At 37.3% G+C, this 19781-nt stretch overlaps 1 protein-coding gene across 1 annotated transcript; it reads right to left on the bottom strand.

The window, feature by feature from the left end:
- Positions 1-10207: 10207 nt before the first annotated feature.
- On the bottom strand, positions 10208-12331 carry LOC143881087 (protein LATERAL ROOT PRIMORDIUM 1-like). Its single transcript, XM_077384084.1, has 2 exons — positions 11248-12331; positions 10208-10804 (listed from the first exon to the last, which is right to left on the bottom strand). The coding sequence occupies exons 1-2, from the start codon at positions 11879-11881 to the stop codon at positions 10479-10481; spliced, it is 960 nt and encodes a 319-aa protein (XP_077240199.1). The 5' UTR covers positions 11882-12331; the 3' UTR covers positions 10208-10478.
- Positions 12332-19781: the final 7450 nt, after the last annotated feature.

Raw genomic sequence — 19781 nt, 5'->3', positions numbered from 1 at the left:
AGTTTCCTATATTAAATAGGATTCTAATTGTGTGTGTTTGTGGGTCTCACGTCATGAGGATGGACCCACAACAACAAGCGGATGTAAGTATCCAGGCCTCTTCCCCGGACTCTGATCCAGTAACAAAGTGGAGATGGAGGTCATATGAACTCCGTCCTTCGCCGGCAACAAGCGGATGTAAGTATCCAGGCCTCTTCCCCGGACTCTGATCCAGTAACAAAGTGGAGATGGAGGTCATATGAACTCCGTCCTTCGCCGGCCCATCTGTTGTAACATTTGCCGTCTGCCTTCGGTGGATAATTTGCGGTTTCAGAATTCGAACCAAGTCACGAATTTCATCCACCGTATATGCCAGTTGCCATGGTCTAGAACATCTATTCGAGGCCCACGCAGTGACATTGGAGGAGTCTCACGATCAGAAGGCCAAGATTATTTTTAGGTACCATTGAAGTCCAAAAAGAAGTGCCCACGCTTCGGCCTCATTCGCGCCAGTTGAGCCAATCGGACCCACATAGGCATTAATGAAACGCCATTGGAGTCGTGGAAAACCCTTCCGATCCCTGCCGGGTCGGGGTTATCGAAAGAGCTCCCATCAAAATTAAGTTTCATCATCTCCTTACTAGAGAAACAGGTAACCCTCTCTCTCTAGTTATACTTTTTTTTTTTTTTCGTGAGTACTATGGGACCATGTACTAATTAGGCTATTTTACCGGGCTGGGTTGTGCCGATGTGATTTTCTGGTAACTATTGCCTTTAATGCATGTGAGATTGCATGCACACACATGCCTAGCCTATGGATCGGTTGTGGGCGTGACAGAGATAATTGTAGCACTTTCAAATTTCCAAATAAAGGTAGTATGGTGATTTTTATGGAAAGAATGTAAGGAAAGAGGAAATATTTTATCGAAGCAAATTTTAGAGATTCTAATTGGCTTGAACAGTTTTTGCCAAAGAGGTGGGCCAACATGTGTGTGCGCGCACGCGCATGTCAATGACTGCAGAGGGGCTGATGTACATCATGTCAGAAGGATTCAACGGGGCTGATTGCCACGTACATTGCTGCTGGGTGTCCCCAGTAATCAAAAGTGGGGGATATGTCACTACCTATTTTGAATGATAATCTATTTTACTAAATTTCATTCATCTCTCTCAAGTCTTGAGTCAACCTCTTCTTTTCCTTCTCTATCCATTGACCCTATCCTCACAGCACTTGCCTTCTAAAAACTTTTAACTTCGTAAAATGAACGTAGGACATTCTAGGACACTCCGATGGACTGTTCAATTTGAAATGGATCGTAACTGAGACATAAGTAGGATCAGAAGAACACTGAGTATCCCATCCATCAACCGACACGAGATTTTGAATGGAACATGACTAAGACATCTAGTGGAACAGATGACACCCTCTCTCTCCCACACACACACACTCTTTCTTAACACTAACCTTGGGTCACACATGTGGAATCATTTCCAAGACCGCAACATAAATGGGCCGCCCTCAACACTAACCTTCCCATCTACAGACGAACGGCACCATACACAAGCAGCTGCAGAGATCACATAGAAAAGTTCGGAAATTTTAGTTTCGAGATTTGATGAGTGAGCCTAAAGGAACCGAACCACTTCCCAATTTGCAGAGCTGCCTACCGGTTGTCGACACTTGTTCCATTCGCTAGGGGAGAAATGTTTGATAAGTCCTTGGTTTAAGCTGTGGCCTTGGAGTCTGGCATAGTTGTTCATGTAGTAGGCAAAATTGGGGCACATCCTATTTCCCTGGCAGCTATATTTCGATTCATCCTCTTCTTCCAAGTATTTCATAATTAGACATTGAACCCCATTTCATATGATGAGTTGACACCTATCGTAATGATAAACAGCTTGTCTCGCCGTGACCTTATCTTGAATTCTCAAGACTTCTATGCATTAGTAAATCAAATAATAGAAATTAAGTGCATAGGTTTGAGAATCAATGAGTTGCTACAATTTCCAATCGTTAATACAGAGTCCAAAAGGCATATCTTGGGTTCCCTAGGGCCTCTGGTAGCACAGCCGAGACAGCGATGGGTTCTCTACCCCTACTGGGATGGAGCGAGAACGAGAAGCCTAAAGATTTAAAATAGTATGAGCAAGAGAGGGCAATTGTAATTTTTTATTTTTATTTTTGAAACGGAGGGCAATTGTATTTTTAAAACAAGATTATACCCCCCATTTTCATTGGGACCCAACATGTGAATGATTTATTTCTTTCACAAAGACGAGCCCTACTCTATTTTAAGAAAATAGTGCCGACAACAAGTAATGCATTATCATGTAGGGATATGATATTTACACAGCTCCTGCATTACACATGCGCCCCCTTATGACGTGATTTGTCATTCAAAAGTGTCAAAGTTGCCCACTTTTTACGTCAAATCCAGTTATAAGGAGAGCGTGCACGTAACGCGGGGGGAGTGAAAATATCATTTCTCTATCAAATAATAGAAGACTACCACAAGAAACAACAAGATATGGCCACCGCTGAGAATTACAAAGTGAAAAAAAAAAAATAGGGAAATGATATCAGCACGAATGCACAACAATTTTTTAAAAATTGCACAAGAGGAAACTGTTTCTTCGAGCGCACAAAACTCACATGGGCCCATATTTTAAGGGTGATCCAAAGCATTCATTTGGAAGCCCTCCAATTGATAGGGTGTACGTAGGGTACATCATAACCCATCCAAAAGTGGAGGGAAAATGGACAGACTATTTGTCCACAAATCTGCCCATTTTCCCCCTCCACTTTTGGAGGGGCTAGGATGACCCTTACTATCTGAATTTTTAGTGAAAACCCTATCTAGGTTAAGGCCTTTCAATTGAATGGTTTGGATCACCACAAAAATGTGAGCCTACCCTGTTTGGTGCACACAGGCACATATAGCACACAAACAGTTCTCTCATTGCACAAACCCATCCAGTCTTTTCACAGTTAATTGGCCTGTGAGATCTTTTTGGGAACTCTAATAACCTCGTACAGATCTTTCAGTAACAAGTCAAGATGAGTCGGTGCAAATATCAAAACATGGTTGTGCAGATAATATTTTCAAACTAATAAAGGCAACTGATATTCCCACTACCACTTTTTGATCACAAGACAAGCTCACCTTGTCTTATAGAATACAGCAGCTGTCAGAAGTTATTACAAACGAAAAAGAAAAGACAAGGTAAGTTCATCCAACTATAAAAAACATGGTAATGCCAAAATCAGATCCAACATAAAAGTCCCAAATAGTACTGACTACCATGGAGGACAAAATATACGACCAAGACAAGCATTTCATGCAATCCAATGTGCCTATTTAACTGAGGAATTATGCATGCGTTAGTTATTGTTATTAAAAATTTCCTTCATGAGAAAAGATGTGATAATCTGTTCAAGAGAAATTTTAATTGCCAGATACAAATCAACATGAAAATGATAATTTTTACTAACTAGAAGTCTAGAAACATAGTGAAAGCTATTCCATAAATAATACAAAGCTTCAGGAAGAATTATGAAAGCAAGAGTGAGATCTATAAATCCATGTCTGTTATATAAGAATAAGGATGACCCATGTTTTGTCAAAAACCTGTCTCGGTTATATGAACATTCAACCACACTGTTACTGTTAAAAGCCTTTATGTTTTGTCAAACCTGTGTTATATGAACAAATCAACCACACTGTTACAGTTAAAAGCCTTTATGTTTTGTCAAACTTGTGTTATATGAACAAATCAACCACACTGTTACTGTTAAAAGTCTATATATACTGATCATTAAAGGATTTCCAGCATGTTTGTTATATCATTTGTTCAGTAAAGTAAAAAAGACATTAGTACAAACTGATAAATGCATTACACGATTACACTCTAAATTAAGAATATACTAACAGAAAATGTTAGCAGTCGCATAGTATAACATACATAAACAAAAATCTTATTTTTTTTAACCCGGAATTGTACGCTGAGGTCCGGGGAGGACCGAAAAAATAATGACTTAAAACAAGCAAAATAATGATTTTGAAAAACTAATCTAGATGGGACTCAAAACGAATCTAAACACAAATGGCTAGTTTTTAGGGGTGAGTTCTACCCGGTTAAATTCGTAACATGATATACTCTCTTCTATCATACATGAGAGCCTGACAAAAGTAGAATTCATATTTCAAGAAAGGTAACACCAGTCACTCATTTAAAAAATAAAGTGGCATATAACAAGGCAAGAAATAAGCAGTCTAAAGGTAAAAGTACCAACCCTACAAGCCATCCAGCAATACTGAAAATGCTTTAAAAATTAGGCACCCAATGAATGGAAACAGACGAATAAACATGGATATTAATAAACTGTTTAAAATAAAATAAAAGCAAACCAACAGTACACAAATTGTGGTTTATTTAATTCATATCTCTATAGTTTGGGTAAAATCTAAACCACCATTAATTGTTCCTGGTATTCATTAAGAGCTGGAATTTATCAACGAGACCAAACAATTAAAGATACATTAGATATATTTTAATATTTTATAGTATGAAGTCCATATTAAATATATTCCAGAACATATCGGCTATATTGTTTACCTAGATATGTATAGTTCTAAGATATTAAAAAGTAAAAACAATCATTGAAATCCAGTCATATAATTATCAACTTTTCTATAGTTAATTTGAACTAGAACATATAAAATGAATGCTTTCAACCCATCAAATAACAACACCCTGTTTTTATTCAATTTCTTCTGTAGTACTAGTTTACATTCAAAACATAAAATCAAAACCCGTCTGAAATTTTTTAATAAATGCAACATCAAAGTTCGCTTGAAAATAGTGAAAATCAACTCGGATAGAAATTAAACTTTATAACCACTCCATTACTCATTTGAAGTGGTCTCCCTAACAGTAGAATCTTGAATTTCTTTCTCTCTAATTACCTCGGAGCATGCAATGCCGATGCATGTTTTCTATTGACATTTTCCTTTTAGAATTTCGTCTATACACCAGCGAAGCATCACTTTTTGTTGGTTACTTCCTTAAAAAGCATATATTATATTTTCGTGATGCCTGTATGCATTTGCTCTATATGTTTTTACCATAGGTCCAATTACAATTTTATATTTCATGCACGTTATTGTTCTCCTGAAAATATATTTGAAATCAACTTCAAAATTAAACTTTAAAACCACGCGGCGGTTAGAATCTCGAGTCTCGAGTTTATCTGCCTGCCAATTACCGAGGTGTATGCAATGCCAATGTTATTGTTCTATTGAAAATATACCGGAAATCGTCTTGTATGGGAAATTAAACTTTATAACCATGCTACTTCCATTACTCATTTGGAATGCTCTCTATAGGATTAGAGTCTTCAATTGATTCGCTATGTGTAATTTCTTGTAAAAGTTTTTTCTTTAACCTTAACAATTTGGCGTTGCGCTTCTTTTTTTGTTTATTTACACCTTCAGGAACCAGCAGGAATTACTCACAAGTCAACGCCACACTTAGAGAGGACACCAAGGTGTGGGTTCTTGAGTTTTTAACCAGTAAGAACAATAAGATGTATGAATCTTTATTCAATGATTTCAAGACGTAGTTGGTATCCATGGATGGCTAAAAGTAATACAAATGGATACTTATAAATAGTTTCTATGTGGTTTCTTTTATTTTTGAATGATTACAAGTCGTGAGGTTAGCAACCTCATGGTTGTTGCAATAAAACCAACTAGGATGGAGGGACATGTGATTCAAGAGAAGAAAATTGTTCTCGATGCTAAACACAAAATGAAAATAGCCCAAGTTGTTATTCTACTGAAGAGACATCAAATTTTTACTAAAATGGCCGACAAATGAAGAAGATACATGACCCAAAATATACCTTACATTTTAAATCTGAGATTAACAAGACAACTAATCTTAGCTTCCCTAAGCTACCACTAACCCATTAACAAATGTAAAGTAAAAAACTAGGACAATTCCAAATCAAATTACTAAGTCCCTAGAACATAACTTACCAAAAATGGGGATTTCCAGTGTGGTCAAGTAAAGGTTGCAAGCTCCAAATGCAATAGTGAGTTCCGAGAAAGTCAAATGGATAGGTGGTCAAGCTTAGATTTCCAACAATGGCAAACTTTGGTGCATATATCTTTAGAAAGTGGAAGAGTATGCTCTAATAAGATAGTGGAAGAAACAGAAACGAATAGAAACATCATTGAAATTTAATTTTGGGAATAAAACCAGAAAGTGAGTGAAATTTATTATTGGGAATAAAACCATTTATTGGTAAAATAGATCGACCCATATTTCGGTGAACAGCAGGTAAATTCATACGACAAAAGTAGTGTTACATTATCCAAACATCCAAAAATTGAGTAATTTCCTCAGTCTGTAAATTAGCATACATAACAAGAAAGGTGCAGATATTAACACATCCAACTTTTTCAAACATATGATTGATATTCTATGTTCTTGAGAAAGAAAATACAGGGGCTAAATGTCAAAATTAGGAGCGCATATTTCATTTCTAACAAAAATGAAGCGCATTAGTGCATATTACTTATTTTTTTAATAAACTTTCCATTGACATTCATTGTTTATTTCGAATTTGGTGTACATCCCTTGAGCATATACACAAACATGATGGTGCACAATGCAAATGCTAGGTGCACATGATACAGGAACCTTACAAAGCTGAAAACAGGTGCACGATTATAGAACTAGTATCAGTTTCAATAAGCATAGGTATATATATATATATATATATATATATATATATATATAGCGTCCATCGCAAAAGGCATTTCGTGGATGGCCTGTTGCATGTGAGAGCAGCCACACAGGCTCATTTTACAGCAGATTTGTCTTCATTCACGAGGTGGCTGCTCTCACGTGCAACAGGTCATCCGCGAAATGCCTTCTGCGATGGACATGAGCAAATCCTTAAGAATCATGTTTCAATACGAATTTTTATCTTGTCATCCCGGACCGGCTCAATTTAATTCGAATTTGAAAACATGACTCTCAAGTGACAAATATCAACAATTATAAAAAAACTGATAAATGTTGTCCTCACTATATTTATCTACCTCGATGTAAGCAATGGCCTCAAGCTTTATGCATTGGGCTTGATTGGTTCAAACAGATTTGATTTGTCCAAACTCTTGCTCGAGCATTGTCCTCTTAAGGGATTTCAAAGGCTTCTTCTAATGCATGAAGGGGCCTTTCAAAGGAATTCCTATTTTCTCTCAACTCAACTCAACTAAGCCTTTGTCCCAAACTAGTTGGGGTCGGCTAATGAATTCTTTAGAAATTTTCATGAAGAAAGTGAACTGATCTACCCGGTTCAAATTGACTAAGTCTAATCCCGACACTATTTTCTTTCAAACAAAACTTAATAAATATAAATCACATGAATCGGACGATTTAAGGTCAAATCATAAGATTTAAAAATAACACTACTCAAATAAAAATTTAGATTCAATCATGAGATTTAAATATGAACCCATAAGATTTGCTTTGCATCGTAAGCTTTTCAATCATAAATTATAGAATTTTACAACAATTGGTACGTGTTGATAAATGGGTATCATCACCAATATATCTCGATCGGAGACAAAGCACCCAATCAACAAATCTTCGACATGAAAATTTTTTAGAGAACCAAGATTTTGTAAAGTAGATGAGCAAGACATGTTTCCATCATTCGTAAAAGATGAGTAACAAGACCATTTCATTTTATAGAAGAGGACTTTAATGTCATTCATGCATCACACATGCATGCAAAACACTTATCATTAGGAAGTCTAAAGACAAATCTTAATATTTTGTTTTAATGTTTTCCCAATAATTTAGCAGGGCAAAATTCAAATGCATTTCTAGTGGTGGTCGAGATGTTATTATGGATTTCTTACATTACATGAAAATATAATACAATATTTAGTGCTATATCTTTAAAATTATCATATACAAGTAAAGAAGATGCCTTGTAGTGAGGGCCATAGGGGACAACTACATGTTGCAATATAACATTCAAAAACCTTGGAGGAAGAGGCTACGGGCATGATTTGGCAATATTGAGGTCTCTACACGTGCACAAAATAACATTTCGGCCGTAACTTTTGATCCAATCATTGGATTGAAGCCACTTTGTTTAGATTTTGGTTACTGAATGCAATCATTAAGTCATGACCACAATGCCCTCATTCATCATCATTGCAGACTCAGGTGGTCGAACTGATACCGTTTGGTAGGCATTTTTGCTATTTAGTTTTCATGATCAATTTTTGTTGATATTTTTGTTAATGAAGGATTTGTGAAGCATTAACCCAAAACTTATCTCTTTCAGTTTCCTTTGATTTGCAAAAACCGTAGGTTAATCAGAAACCATTTTGTAGAGTTGGTGGACAGATTCTTTTATAGACAATATTGTTTTACAATTCCACTTGCTATGAACATAATTCCTCTATTGAAATTGGAGCTTTTTTTATCGTTGCTACCTTCGTAGGAAGTGAGTGAGAGAATTAGAAGCGGGAAGCAAAAGTGGGAAGTGAAAGCCACGAAGGGGAGTTAAAAAGAGATATTGTGGGAATTGAAAAGCTCTAAAGAAGGTAAAGAAGAAGTGAGTGGAAAACATCATTGAAATTCAAGATGAAACATATAATAAACCTCATTACAAGAAAACAAGAAGTGCAAAGGAAGTGTAGGATCATACTAAGTTAGAGAGGAAGGGTTGCAAGTAGTATAGAAGACTTAGCATGATTAGAATTACAAGTGTTAGGGATTTAGAGTTTCACATGTTATATTCATGTAGATATAATGTTAAGTTTTTTTGGAAAAAGGCCCACATAAGTTTTATATGAATCTCAAGATGTGTTCTTAAAGTACAAATAAATTATTTTTCTAAAAAAGCTCCTTCATTATTATCAAAGGGAGAAAAACTCTTTTTTGTAGAAAGTGTACTAAACGCGTAGAATGTAGGTGGGAAGCATGCTTTCCCTAAATTTTGGAAGAAGAAACTTTAGCTTGTGAAGTTTGCTTTTGCACAAGCTAGCTCCCATCCAACTAGAAAACTTCAGGTCACTATGGTCTTTACTACATAGGTCTAATAGCCTTACTACATTTTGTTTTATGACACAAAGCTTGTAGTTTTTTTAATCAGACCATGGCAATCTTAATGAATTTGAAGAGAAATCTTGACAAAAGTTACTAATTAAGCATTCCTCAATATTCTACTAGATGGAACCTTTTTTACATGATAAGGATGCTCAAAATAGGGAAGAGAGAACATGACTTTTTGAATGTCATGGCTACATTTTTTAAATGGTATGGTTACATTTTACTAACAGCAATATTATTATTCTCTGACATTTGCCTTTAATTCGGAGGTTATATTTCAAAAATAATAATAATAATAATAATAGATCAACAGATAAAAAACTTTTAATTACCCAAGACAACATTCCTGCCATAGAGATTTATAATGCATCAACCAATCATAATTTCATTCCCAAAGCCTTTGATCAAGTTATGAAGTCAATAACGCATAAATTGAGTATAATAGTTCAAGTATTTTATGCGGGCAATAAGAATCCAAGGGCAGGCACAGCACTACAACAAGGGTACATGTTTCCTTAGATTGAATGTACAGCGAGCCACAACTTTTGGCAGAAGAATGCAAAATGGTTAAAATCTTCATCACAAAATGTCTAAACAAATAAATAAAACCACAATAAAATGGATATCACTAGCACAAGAGAGCTCATGATTTCCATGGACTTATATTCTGGTCATGATAAACAAACCCATGTAAGAAATAAAGCTAGAAATCTTCATATAAAACTATTAACATGTGTTTACAGCTTTGCATGTGCAGAAACAGTACGAGCAGTGTAGTTGGTAGAGAAGGAAATGAAAATAGTAAAAGAAAACGATGGGTAGCTCTTTTTTCTTCGGCAATAAACGATAGAAAGTGACTTATACAGTAGAATTTATACATAACCCTCATATAATAATGATGAAACGTGGCAACAGTTGACCATTGACAAGATATGAGAGAAAGAGAGAGAGACTAAAATACTCTAAAAAAGATGAGAATGACCTCAAAAATGCTTAGGTTTTACTTTTAAAGCACCCAAAAGAGAGAGAGAGAGAGAGAGAGAGAGAGAGCTGACTAGTCAAGCATGGAAAAGAAGAAAGCAAGAAATACAAACTAGCACTCAGTTTATGTATATACTTGTGTGATGCATAGCAACACTAGGAACTAATACATTTAGCTGGGTTTTTCTCCAACAAGTGGTTAAGAACAAGAAGCTCATTAAGTAGTCATGAGGTTAGAAGACTACAAGTTCTAGAAGAATCAGATACAAAAGAAAATTTAGACAAAATTACTCCCTCCCAAGCTGTCAATCTAACTTATTTCCCAATTGTGAACCCCCCAAGTCACCCCCAATGATAAAACTTCTTTGGTTCCATTTTCAATTAATTTGGTTACCATAAGGCATACCTCCGAGTAATCCGCTGGGACCGGAACTCCCATAAACATCAGGATGATCTAGAACAGGAGGAGAGGAAGAAGGAGCCCCATTGTTTGCACCCAAATGAAGGTCTGAAATATTAGGAAACCCATCTTTTCCATCATCCCCATGATCATATAGAAACCCCTTGAAAACATGGCCCCCAATCTTTACCATTGCCTGGTAAGCAAACTCATCTTCGCCGCCCTCTATGGCCGTCACTCGGACACACTTGAACACCGCGGGCGCACAGACCTGTCCCGGTAAGCTCCCTTTAAAACTTGCATCTAACCCACCAAAAAAAAAAAAAAACCTTCAATTCCTCTATGTTTGAGGAAAGCAATTAACAATAGGAAAAAAAATGAACAATATAAAAAATCTGCCCATGAGTATAGAAAGCATGTGGAATTTTAATGAGAACTTGTTTGGATCAACATGCACAACACAAAGAGTTTGCCCATAATAATCATACAATGCATGTGAAATTTAAAAACATTAAAAAAAAAACTTTGGATCTATAGGTGCATTAATGTTCACTTTTAATAATTAGAAGATAAGAAATAGACCTTCTTTGGATCAACATGCACAATACAAAGAATAGGCCCATGATCATATAAGGCATAATTTTAAAAAAAAACTTTGGATCAATAGGTGCATTAATGTATACTTCAATAATTTGAAGATTTGAAGATAAAGAACTAGATATTGAGAGAGAGAGAGAGAGAGAGACCTTGTTGACTAGAAGATCCAGTGTCTAGGCTTCTTGGGGGAGTGGTGTTAGAGGTGGAAGTATGAGAGGTTGTTTGTGAAGAGATAAGTCTGGGTTTCTTAGTAGAGATAGAGGCTGAAGAACCGGTAGCTCCGGTAGCCACCGACAGCTGGCGTTCACGGCGCCGTGCCGCGGGGACCCACGTGCTCTTCACATGAGTAGTACAATCAAACCCTCGGCTCTTACAACAAGTCCTACACCTTCTATGGGTACAATCCTTCTTAGCTTGGTTCCCACAATCTTGACAAGTAGTCCCACTACTAACACCCGCCACATACATATCCGCACCACCTCTTGTACCCAAATTATCAATGGGTTTTTTAGGGTACCCAATACTTTGATGGGTCTGATTCTGATTTTGGTTCTGATTCTGCCACAAATTGATCATGTTTTCTTCCTGGGGTGCAACACAAGGAGTAGTAGTTAAAAGAGGAATAACACCAAGGGTTTGAGGGGTGTTATTATTTGGGTTGATTACATGTTGAGGGAGGATTTGTTGGTGGTGGTGATGATGGTAATGAAGATTTTGCTGTTGTTGTGTAACGACAAGAACATCTCTAAGTCCAACCATTCCCATTCCCATTCCCATACCCATCTCTTGTAATCCATAATTGACCGGAGGTTGTGGCCGGAGAGAGGGAGTTGCTGCCGACGGCCATAAAGCTCCGGCACCGGAGGCATTGAAACCTAGGGAGAGATCTTCTGGGAACCCTCCGGAATCCGAAGATTGTCTCCTTGAAGTAGCCACAATGATAAATAATAGAGAGAGAGAGAGAGAACAAAAAAGAGAAGAATAATAATAATAATAGGCTACACTATAAGGGCAGAGAGAGTGTAAATAGGATGGTGGGGACACTGAAATTCCTTCTGAGAGAGATCTTCTCGATCTCCTCTCGATCTTTCTTTCTCTTCTTACTGTCTTCTCTGTTCCTCTGCTCTGTTACTGTATAAACGGCCTTCATTATTATTCATTTTTGTTCTCTCTCTCTCTCTCTCTATTCTCCCACCTTCTCCCCACTCATCTTTCTTTCTTTCTGTCATAAAAAGCGACACTGGTTTTTTCCTTCTCCCTCTCACTATTCTTGGTTTTGTTGTTATCCGCCAAAAAGTCCCATCACATCTTTTCTCACTGGGGTAATTTCTCGGAAGCCACGTCCTATTCTTCCCTCGGTACACGTGAATTTCTCTCCAATTTCTCGTCAACTTCTCACCAAATTTATTGCCAATTTATCGTCAATTTCTCGGACCCAGAAGCGTAAAAGCCTCTTGCATGTGTCCTCTACAAAACCCACTTTCTCTTGTAGTGCAGAAGTTGGTTCGCCAATTTCTCGCCAGCTTCTCACCAATTTCTATTCAATTTCTCTGGTCCAGAAGTATAAAAGCCTCTTGAATGTATCTTCTACAAAACCCACTTCCTCTTTTAGTGCAAAAGTTGGATAGCCAATTTATCGTCAGTTTCTCACCAATTTCTCGTCAATTTATCGGGTCCAGAGGTGTAAAATCCTCTTGAATGTGTCTCCTACAAAACCCACTTTCTCTTTTAGTGCAAAAGTTGGATAGCCAATTTCTCGGGGCCAGAAGTGTAAAAGCCTCTTGAACGTGTCTTCTACAAAACCCACTTTCTCTTTTAGGTTGGAGCACGTGAACGAGAAGTGTTATGGACGATTCCCCTCCCCTTTCTCTCTCTTTTGTTTTTTATTTTATTTTTTTCCTGTCTCTAACCGGGGCCTAAGCTAGGTTCATTCACCTCTTATGTTTCTTTCCACAGACAGAAAGTTACTTTTCCAAAGACACAAACACCTCTTACTCTCTCTTTCTATCTCTCTCTCTAGGTAGGTTATATGCTTTCTCCTTCGATTATTAACAAAAGCAGAAATGGCCGGTTTATAGAGAGCATAAAAAATATGACCCACTAGGCAGACCCTACTATCTGAATCAATGTTGATGATGAAAGGTAGGTTTTAATCGGGACCGTTAAACTTTTAGAAAATAATGTGATGACCCAATTGGTCTTTGCCCCATATCCAACGGATGTCACACTCTCAAGTTAAAGAACTACAGAATTAACGGCTTAGATTTTGTTAGGGGAATCTTAAAAATAGGCTTAATGGATCAAGGGCTTAGATTATGTGGTGAAGGTGGTCTTATTATAATATATATAGGTAGAACAAATGAGAGGAAGCGACGAGAAGCTGTGAAATGTTGATTTTTGTGGGTTTTATGCTCTGTATGGTTGCCAGGTTTTTTTTGTGCCCGGGAGTTATGTGGGAGAAAAAAATACCCTGGGAGATAGGAGGGAAAAAAAAAGTCCTGGAAGTATCCTGGTAAAATAAAAATCCCATGTTTGGTTATGTGGGAGAAAAAAATACCCTGGGAGATATGGTGGGAAAAAAAAAAACCTTTGTTTGGTTGCTTGAACTGTTGGGTAGAAAAAAATTCTTCTCAAGCTTATTTTTGGTTCCTGAGTTTATTTTTGTTCCTGGGGTTATCTTGGGATGGGATGAAAAGGCAATTATTACAAAAGTGGGATTAAAAAATTCACCCCACAAGTAATCATTACAAGAGTGGGATTAAAATAAACCTAGTGCTAAATGGCAACCAAACATGGGATGAGACCAAAATTTAACTTACTCTCCCACAAAACTCCTAGTAACAAAAAAAACCTGGCAACCAAACAGAGCATTAGGGGTTGTTTGGGAATCATGGATTTTTTTCCCCTGAAACTTGTTTTCTTTGGGAAAAATTTTCATGGTTGCAAAAACAGAGAATCGAACAACGTAGAGAATTGAAATATGAGATGTGATCTGCTATTCATTTGTTGCTGGCTAGAAAGAGGGAGAGGCTGAGGAAACTTAGAGAAATATGAAAAGGCAGGGGAAACTTAGACAAGTGTCATATCCTGTTACATGTTTTCTTGTGGGAATAGGAGGCTAATGGCACCCATCCGTGCATATCACTATGATTTTTGGCTTCTTGCGCCTCTATTCTTTCCTTGCTCTAAGGCTATATTTGGGTGCAAATGGTTACCATATAGATTAGTGGTATAACTATAAGTAGTCAATAGGGAGGAGACAAACTTTTGTAATGTTTGATCTACCAATACCTGGTAGAATAGAATAGTGATAAGTAGTGTTCCTTTGCCAATCTCGTTATTAATGGATGTGGTGTCGTTACCATTATATAGAAAGAGAAGAGATAGAAAGAGAAGAGCAAAGGAGAGAAAGCAAAATTCTACATAAAGAATTTTACCATTTTGGAGAAATGAGGCATAAAGAAAGACCTCATGAGTGCCGCATCACCAAACTTGCAATAACGTTATGATTCTTGTCAGGTAGTCTCCATGAATTGTGATGGTATTGGCAAACAAACACCAAAGAGTGCATTATTTTGCCTAAGGATTCCTGAGGCTCCCTTGCAATTGGCATCCAATTGGCAAGAAGAGTGGACGAGCATGAAAGATGTGTAGAAGAGTGCTGGAAGAGTGGTAAGTGGTGTTTGGTTATGCTGCAATCTTATAGCATAGTAGCGGTTAATGTAGGGGTGTCATTAGTAATATAGTGTGGTACAGAGTGATAGTGAAAAGAGAGAAACAGAGGAAGAGAATAAGATAAGACTTTTTCTACTCTTCTGCCACCAAAATTTCTCCATTTTGGTGAAATGTGGTTGAAAGATGAGGGGAGGTAACATTATCGCCACATGGGGTGTTACGTAGGAAAAAAACAGCAATAATGATGTCCCAAACATGCCTTGGATTCAAATGAAGTTGGACATTTCAAATTCCACAAATCCCTAATCCTTCTTCCACATTTTGGGTAACCAAACACGGCAAGTACTAAGATGGAAGTTAGTTTGGGAAATAGAAGTAACAATTAGTGGCTTAATAATAGGAAATATAGGTATATTCTGTTGTAGAGAAGGATTTGTCAATCATGTTAAATAGTTTTAGGAGATGTATACAAACCCATCTTTGACTCAAAGAAGTTGAAGCATCACGCACAAGTAAGAATTCGAAATAAGACAAGGAAAAGAGAAAGCTCTGATTGGGGGAACACTTCTCCCCACAAATAATATGAAAATTTTGCAACTCTCACTATCAGTCTATCAGTGTCACGCCCCTAACCGTTATCAAGGCCCAGCACATGACAGCGCCACATACCTGTTAGGTGATCTCAACAAGCATGCAAGACTAAGCAGAATAGTTTCAGATCCATTCACGGCATTAACCAAAATATCAAATCTTATATGATTTTAAACAAGAGTTTCAAAGCTTTCTCTCCCAACCATAAATTAAAGGAACGTCTTTCAACAACTACTCAAATCAAATACTCGCTACCTAAGTAGATCAAAATCTTCACTAATCAGATGAAGAGGGTCTAAGCATTAAGCCAAAGTCCAGTACATAATAACGCATTACTGTCAATTGGGTCTAAGCATGTCATGGGATAAGAGGCAAATCAATGAATGGTCTTGGAAGCGGAACATAGTACAAATGATTCATACAATACGAATATCATGAGTCAATAAAAACTGTTCACATTTAATGGTTGAGCAAGGTAACATTTCATTGATTTAGAATCCCATTAATAATTACAGAGGGTTTGAAAGGTTAAAACAAACCTCAAAAGAACTATCAAGTCCCAATAAAACAGGCCGAAGAAGCCGAACCGGGCAAAATTCCTGTGTATTGGATAGCCAACTATCCTCTGCTCGGTCGACTCTCCAAGGGATAGTCGACCATCCAGAACCTTGGTCAGGCTCTGTCAAGTCGTAGCAGGGCTTTTTCTTTCACTTGGAAACCTTCTTCGACTGTTCGAAAAAGCTTATTTTAAGCCTCCAAATCCTAAAAAAATATTGATTGATCATCCTTTTTAAATCTTTACTTGATTTGGGTTCTTCTAAGAGCGGAAAGAACGATGAAATCTTGGAAAAAGAGTAATCTCTTATGAAAACCCAAATCATTGTCAAATAAACTCCATAATTTCTTCCCTTTTAAAATATGATTTTATCTTGTGTAAAACACAAGACCATTTAAGATTGATCCATGTTTGTGTGTCTTGGGACAAATCTCCCACCCAATCACTAAGATTGATTATAAACTTATTGAATTGAGAACAAGCCCTATTCAAGCACAAAACCTAGATCAAATCTATTTTGATTAGGGTTCTTGATAGGAGATTTTACTTTTGTTTCCACCCCCGGCGAGATTTCGACCGGTGTGTTGAGCTCTTTGGAAACCTCTCGCCACGAGCTTTCTAACAAGCCCAACCTCGATCGATTCCGTCAAGAAATAATGATGTCAATGGCACTTAAATTTTTTTGGGAAAAATCAGAAGAGTGAGAAAATTTTCCAGTTCGTCGAGGTCGGTCGACAGAACACCTATTCAATCATCCGAAGCTAGTTTTGGTCTATCGAATAAGCTTTCGGTCAGCCGAAGTCAAGGTACTATATTTTTTTATGTTCGGGCAACCGATTGAGGGACGGTTGACCGAACTTGGATCTACCTCGGTATTGTTTTCGGCTCATCTTGAACATCGTGAGAGGCACTTATCACAAAATTATCTTCCTTGGGTTGGGCGCCTTAGGGCTTCATGTATATTCTCGAGCTTCGTGAGCCGCGGAAGCTCCTGTTTTAGGTATAGCATTTCACTTAAAATTGTGTTTAAAGTTTAAACCCTCTACAACATACTTCTAACGAAGAGAAGTTGAATGATAGGTGATCAAAATTTGGAATATGAATGACATTGGGTTTTCGATTGATATAAGTAATATTGTACTACTTTAGTTCTTTGAACTGGAAAATTTTCCTTTGTCACTCACTTAGGCTTATGACCTTGTGTTAGAATCTGAAGTATTTTGGTTCATGTGATTCCAATTCTCATTGCCTTTTCTCCGACGTTGTCATGATTTTGGATGTTGTTTCATTGACATGTCTCTGTATTGCTTTGACATTGAATATTGTTCCTTTGATTTATACCTATCTGTGCCATGATTTTGAATAGATACTGTTTTGATCAAGCCTCAACATATGCCCTTTGCCAATTGCTTGTGTGAGCATGAATCTTCATGATTCATCTGATATTGGGTATCCTATTGATAGTGTGTATCTTTGTTTGTGCTAACCTTAGCATATGACTTTTGACAAGCACATATATTACCTGCAACCAAACAAAGCCTTAATATTTTTGTTGTTAATTTTACAACATGATTTGTTTTAGGCCCTAATCGAGTCCAAATAATCAGTTTCGGACACAAAATTTAAAACAAAAAGGGGCCTTAAGAGGAATAATACAGGATTCATGTCAACTTTTACTGCAGGGACACAAGTACAGGGGTGTAGCCACCAATCTATGGATCCAAAGTCAGACTTTTTACTCTTTAATCTTGCCGGGTGTGATCTTATTGCATGGGATTCCGACCATATAGTCATCTCCATGTAGCTAGTCTGAAGATCAAGGGTCTCGATTAAGCAACTTATCCTTGTTGGGACCCAGAAAATGATCATTGGGATTGATCCAAGGCATCCAAATTTCGATTTTTTCAAAGAAATCTGTCTTGAGAAACAACCAAAAAGGAGGAATGAGAAGAGAATAGAGACAATAAACAAAGAAATGACCGGGATAAGGTGACACCTATCCACATAAAAGCTAAGACGCAATTATTCTGCCACAGAAAGTCCCATGTCTCTTTGCGAAGCAAGTGTATTAAAAATCCAAAAATAAAGAGGCTATAAAATAAGAGCACAGGGAGTTAAAAGAAAAGCAAAGCAATGAAAGTTGGGGCAGGAATTATTGGAGGTGAAAGAAGGTGGGGCCCACTTTTTGGGACCCACTTATGTCCGTACGTCTATCTAAAATCACGCCCCCATCCCCCCATCCCGCAATTTAAGCTACACCTGTCTCGTGATGAATTCTTGAGCCCCGAGCTCTTAACCGTGGTCCTCACCTTTATTTATTCTCTCTCTCTCTCTCTCTCTCTCTCTCTCTCTCTCTCTCTCTCTCATTTTTTATTCAGGATTTGAAAAGCTCGTGTTTTCAGTTTCCTAATGGACCCGAAGGCCGCATGTTATTGCCTCCGTTTCTACTTTTTAATAATGGCGTTTCTACACTTCTTTAATAAGTAATTAAAGGCGCGTGACAGTTTACAAAAATGCTGTGAGGAGTGCCGTTAGTAAAACATGAGGAGTGTACACATTGTTCCTTGCAAATAAATATTCGTTTCTGCTCAGGGAAAAAACTTTGCAAACGGTATACCGTTCTGAGAGAAATGATAGAATGAAGGGCGGCCTTGCAAAAATCAGCTTCGAGGGCGCCCCTGTTGGTTAATTTTTTACGAGTATGGCGCAGGAAAAAGTGGATGGCGCCTAAAAAAAGTGGAAACCGTGTTGACTTATCATAAATAAACCAAAAGGGGCGCCTTTCATTCTATCATTCCTCTAAAAAATATCTAAAAGTGGGTTTAATTCTTCTCAAATGCGTTTTAAAAGTTTTCTTAAAAAAATGGAGTTTTTTTTTTCTTTCAAGTTTTGCTAACTATGCTCTCAGCGGTGCACCAATGCCACGTGAGTTAGGACCGATAAAATTCAAGTTTATGGAGGTATAGTTTTTAAAAAAATACCAAAATGTGTTGTGGTTCCGCGCAAAAGCAAATAGTCCCACATCGGATAAGTCTGAAATGGATGGGGATGCGTTATAAGGGAATGGGCACCCTCCCTCCAATAGCTAGCTTTTAGGGATGAGTTCTACCCGGCTAAATTCCCTACAAAATGCTTTTAAATTTTTGTCGTTTAAAAATTTTCGTAAAGTGGGAAAGTTGGCCAAATAAATGCATTTGATTCGTCTAAAATGCATTTTAATCGGAGCATTAAACGACATACCAATAAAACATGTTTTTTTATCCAACCCTGTTCAAAACCGCGTTTTGCTAATTATTCTCCCACCGATGCTAAATCCAAAAAAAAAAAAAAAGAGCCACTGATATTGGCACTACTTTGTCTTAATAATTGAACCAACTCATCTTCTCTTTTACTATTTAAACAGTCGTCAAAGTTTTTGACATCTACCAAAAAGTTCTCAGAAGAAATTACAACAAAAAAGATGAGTTGAGTTACTGCAATTATTAAGACATTATCATCAGCCAATAAGAACCAAAGAGAGAGTGGAGCATCAAACCATCCGAGTTAGTGTTACCCAGCTGCCTTGGTTCCTACAAATGACACTATTGCATTGTGATTTTCTTATATGCGCACTCCGTTGTTTTAATACATCATATGTCTCTTCATTTTGGTTGGAGAAGAGCTCGGCAGAGTCGAAATTTGACTTGGATTTGACATGCCATTCCACATTTGGTTGCTAAAATAGCATTAGACTCTCCTTCGACTCCCTTGGATGTCTCCGATGTAATAATTGCTTGCCTGACATGAATTTCTTGTCCCCTCATGATTTTATAGCAAATTCATCCAAAAGCAAGAAATTTAATTCATCTAGAAGATGTGCCT

Source organism: Tasmannia lanceolata, unplaced genomic scaffold, assembly GCF_043159265.1.
Source record: "Tasmannia lanceolata isolate RefF3 unplaced genomic scaffold, GAP_Taslan_0.1 ptg000007l, whole genome shotgun sequence".
NCBI classification, from domain to species: domain Eukaryota; kingdom Viridiplantae; phylum Streptophyta; class Magnoliopsida; order Canellales; family Winteraceae; genus Tasmannia; species Tasmannia lanceolata.
The sequence above is the reverse complement of the archived record's forward strand: the minus strand, read 5'-3'. Positions and strand labels throughout refer to the sequence as shown.

Bases quoted from the DNA above. Each gene is read 5' to 3' on its own strand.
- LOC143881087 (XM_077384084.1), bottom strand. From the start codon at position 11,881: ATGGGTATGGGAATGGGAATGGGAATGGTTGGACTTAGAGATGTTCTT. The intron at 10,805-11,247 runs GTCTCTCTCTCT...TTGGTGGGTTAG, and splicing joins TGGATCTTCTAGTCAACAAG to ATGCAAGTTTTAAAGGGAGC.